The 4741-nt window shown below is 38.8% G+C and overlaps 1 protein-coding gene across 3 annotated transcripts in view; it reads right to left on the minus strand.

Annotated features, from left to right (window-relative positions):
* Window positions 1-4296, minus strand: part of frmpd4 (FERM and PDZ domain containing 4) — a 45176-nt gene extending 40880 nt beyond the window's left edge. For 2 of the 3 annotated variants that reach the window (XM_016668590.1, XM_016668594.1), the window contains exon 1: window positions 4208-4296. In XM_016668590.1, coding sequence (XP_016524076.1) covers window positions 4208-4281 — 74 coding nt within the window. In that variant the 5' untranslated portion in view covers window positions 4282-4296. Of the gene's footprint in view, window positions 1-392; window positions 538-4207 lie in introns of those variants that run through there. The other variant, XM_016668591.1, reaches the window with a different exon arrangement.
* Between the last annotated feature and the right edge of the window lie 445 nt (window positions 4297-4741).

The following is a 4741-nucleotide window of genomic DNA, read 5'->3' on the forward strand; positions in this document are numbered from 1 at the left end:
ACTTGATTAGACTTGTCAGCAACTATGGACCCAGATGACAGCGATCTTGGCATTTTTACAGTCATTCTGTAAGTAAAGTGTTCTCTATTGAATTCTGGGCTGAATCAAAAATGATTATTGATGAGTATGATATCTTCTAGTATGGAATTCAAGTCTTAAGATATAGAGTAAAAAAAGATTTGGGATTTTATAATAGTTAACTTTTTTTTTTTTTTTTTGTCAAAGCACTGTTATATTCAATAGCTTTCTGTGGACAAAAAAAAAGTTAACTATTATAAAATCCCAAATCTTTTTTTTACTCTATATCTTAAGACTTGAATTCCATACACTTTCATATTAGAAGATATCATTTTTGATTCAGCCCAGAATTCAATAGAGAACACTTTACTTACAGAATGACTGTAAAAATGCCAAGATCGCTGTCATCTGGGTCCATAGTTGCTGACAAGTCTAATCAAGTTTGTTGGAGAACTTGTTTCAGTTTTTCCTGTCCGGGCCTTCTGAGCCTTCTCTACTGATGAGTGCTCGTGTTCTTTCTTCCGACTACAAAGTTTTTCTCGTGGCTTGATTTTGACTCAATAGTCAACTGAGCTGCGTCTGACTAAGCCAGTTATTATTACATGAAGCGGGGCCCGTCCAAGTGAGTGGCCAGTGCCCTGAGGGAGGAGACCGAGCTTGTCGCTCCTGCCTTGGTAATGAAATAACATCACATTCCGGGCCAGTGCATCAGAAAACACACAGAGAGATCAATGCGGAACAGCTGGACTTCAATGGATGGCTGTGCTGGGTTAAGGCTATAAGCAAAGCTCTCACGGACATTCGGCTGTGGCGTTTTTCTACAACAACGCTTCTCCGGAGAGGGTTTGAAATGCGCTTAAGTGGTGCCAGAACTAAGTAATACAAACATTATAAAACAATATCTGAAATATTTCCTTATCCAAAGTACAAAGCGTTTTGAATATGCCATGTGTTTTATCATCCATGAGAGCTTAGAAATTAAGCTTCAGCCATAATCCAGGCTCTATCACTGTCTGCCTGCCAACTGTCACCCCTAACTGAGCCAGAAATAAATCCTATATAAACCACAGAATTAGGTCCATGTTACACAGTAGCCATCAGGTAGCTTATTTCTGCTGCATTCTCAGATAGATTTATTGTTTTGCTGTATAACGCAGCCACTGAGAAATCTTACATTTGAAGGTGTTCCTATATGCCTCGGGAAATCAGGTGATTTTTATTTTATTTTTTTTCTCATTTTCACATCTCTTTTCACTTTAACCCACAGCTATTCTATTTTAACGTCATGCTTGCTGACACTGGATAATACCATGCTGACTCTCATGCATGAATGGCATTCACAGTCCTCCATTAGTTATGAAGTGAGGCACGTGTCTGCTACTGCAAGCAAATGGAGCTGCTTGCATAACACATCCCATGCCAAGTACACAAAGCAACGTTTGACAAGGGAAAGTTTAGTTTGCAAATATAAGAGCAGTACAGCATGCAACATTCAGACATTTGGCTTCGCCACCCCGGTTTGAGCACCATGCCAAAAGCATGCACCGTCTCTGTTTGCATGTCCAGTAGCTAAGCACGGCCATATGGCCTCAACAGAGTGCAGTGTGGGGTTAAAGCAGACCTTTCTGGTGAGAGAAATACTGCTCATGAATCCATCCAATCATTTGGCCCGGCGCTCGCCCCTGGGCCAGAGAGCACACTGCATCGGTGGCCTGTTTTTTCTGTGTCACACAGGTCGCAACACGAGCAAGAACAGAGGATGTGCAGAAAGCAATAATCATGCACTGTGTTTGCAGTTAAGAATCACATTAGGCATGCTGTCTCTGGGTTACAGCGTTTCTATACTGGGTTGATTTAATGTGTTGTGCGCTGCTTGTGGGTGGATAGCTCTTTTTAAGCTATTTAAGGTACCGTGCATCTCATTTACTGTTCATTTACTGTTCCTTGGAAAAGCAAAATGCACATTTTAATTCATTTTTACATTTTGCTGCACTACAATCCCAGACTTCACTGTATTTTATGTAGATTTTACATGATGGCCCATCATAAACCAGAACATAGTTATGAGCTGGAATTAACATGATTTACAGTTGAAACCAGAAGTTAACGTACATAGAGGAAAGACATGTATGTATTTTCTATTATAACATTAAAAGCCCAGACTGCCGTTTTCAAATGCAGACAGGAAGAAAGATCTTTCTTTTTGGAGAGATGTGGTCGCTAGAGTCATCCAGTTCTGGACTCAACTGTCTGTTTTGGAAATTAATAATTATAAAATTGTGGCCTGTATTTGCAAGTATCCCCCTTAGACAATATGCTTATATCTGTGTTTTTCTGTAAATGTGTCTGACTCTACCAGCTTTGCACCTCTAGAGCATGGATCTCCAAAAAATTCAGCAGGTTACTTTTGAATGGGCTTATATAAAGCTGAAACACAGAGATTTGCATTTATGATTAATTAGAAAAATATGATACAGAACAGATGAAACAAAATGTCCAAACATTTTAAAGTTATGGTTAAAACAGTCAACATGAGCTCATTTTTAGTACATTACTGCGCTGAAAGTGACTTTTCCCTTACTTTATGAAGCAGAACAAACACTAGAGTCAGTCATTTGCATAAAATGATGGGAGTCACTTCATGCAGAACAGGAAAATGCATATTAATCTAATAAGAGCAGCAGCTTGGCATATACTAAAGCCTGCAGATATATGTCTTAAAAACTGCCAACCTAATTTCTTCCAGTACTACAGTTTGCCGCATTTGTCTAAAATATCAATCAGGATAATTATCACTCTTGCCATCAGAACACTGCCCGGTAGACAATTATTCATGATTAATTAAGCAAGTAAAAAAAAAGCTAAATAAGGAATCTAGTAGTGCATTTCCATGTGCTCAATTAAATATCAGCCATCAGGACGGCTAACAAGCCAGGCATAAAAGCAAGCTGTTAGGCGTACATATAGAAAAGTCAGGAAGCATAAAGAAATCAGTGGCAGTCAATGAGATCTTAGGATATCACATTCCGCAAATCAGATAGCCACTCCTGTGTCAACATACTAAAGAAGCTCCTCCCTGCTGCCCTGGGAGGATAGAATTCACAGCATCCAGCAATTATCTGTAATGTGGGAGAAAAATCGATGCGCCCGTGGAAAGCTGCTATAGGTCACCAAGTCGGCGCTGTCACTTGCATCAGAAGCACTCTTCTGCTGCAGGCACAGCTCCAAGCCTCTCTGAGAACCTCTGCGAGAGCACGCCTCGTTTCTAATCCCCTGGATTACGGCAATTATTAGCCTGACAATACGGAAGATAATTGCTTTTTCATATGGGATCATGCAAAATGGTAAAATATCACACATTTCACTCATCCATTATTACAGATGGAAAGCACCACTTTAAATAAAAGCTGCACACACTTATTTGAGTTTATCTAAACAAATTTTCAGTATCAGGTGTATCTCAAATGGCATGTATTAGGCTTTGACAAAAGGTCTTTTGTTTTGTTTTGTTTTGACATTTTTCTTCTTTTTTGTTGTTACAACATTTGGGCTGGACATTACGTTGCTAAAATGACAAAACCTGAATTTCTTTTAAATATGAATTGCCAGAAAAAAAAAAGAAAAAGAAACAATTCGAAAGTTGAATCCATACATGCATTGAAGAACAGAGTGAAGACAGATGGTTTAATTTAGTTTTGGGTGTGAGCACCAGATTTACCAAATCCTCAAATTTCCTGTGTATTAGGTACATTTGTGTGACATTCAATTGATTGATTTAGTTTCAAAATTAGGTCACTACAAAGATTTCCAAAGGCTGATAATGTATAAAGACTATAAAACTTACTGTTTCTGTAACAAGTGAATTAGTCTCCTACAAATTTGAGAAGAAATGACATATAAAAGGTAAAATACACAACAATATTTAAATATCGATACTAATTTCAGTTAATCTGGATTTCTCAAATGTGCTCAATTCATGTTACTTTTTGTTTATGTTCATTTTACAATGCAAAAAAAATACATTGGAAATCACTTATGGTCTAGAATTATTTGCTTCTAAAATACACCTTGGGAAAGTTACAAAAGTTTCAAAATTATTCTAACCGCTTCTCCTTAAGTAGGTTTTACTCTTCTCGTGTCTTTCTAAAAAATAAAAAATAAAACAGAAGTGAAACAGCTGTTGGCTCACCTCTGCTCCTCGTGGTTCTTTTCCAAGCACCTGGCAACACAACTTTCATTTTTATCTTTGTTTTCAGGCTCCATATCTTCTCCCTCAGGTAGCTAGGAGCTGATGAAAGGACGAGCTTCCGGTGTGCCCCTCTTTGTAGCTTAGAAGATACTGTCATCGCCACAAAGAGTGTGGGAGGGGGGAGGAGGGTGGCGGCAGGGGGGCCTTCTTGAAAAGCTGATAGTCTGGTGTAAATTCTATTAAAGGCAAGAGGATATTGAGAAGGATGAAAAATCAATACCTCGTGACCAGTAATGTTTGAAAGATCAGGCTAAGAGGGAAAAGTGAGCCGGCGATAGCCAAAGCCCTGACTCAGAGGCCGCGTCTGCAAGTGGTTAATCAAGTGCTTGTCTGACATCCAGATTGCATTTTCTACTCACCATTACTCCCATTTTCATCCTTCACTGTAGAGAAGATGAGCTATCAAATGTAAGAGGCGGTAATCTGAGTAATAAAAACCAGCCCACCAATCTGATATAAATGCACTCTTCTCAG

Source organism: Poecilia formosa, unplaced genomic scaffold (genome assembly GCF_000485575.1).
Source record: "Poecilia formosa unplaced genomic scaffold, Poecilia_formosa-5.1.2 Scaffold16, whole genome shotgun sequence".
NCBI classification, from domain to species: Eukaryota; Metazoa; Chordata; class Actinopteri; order Cyprinodontiformes; family Poeciliidae; genus Poecilia; species Poecilia formosa.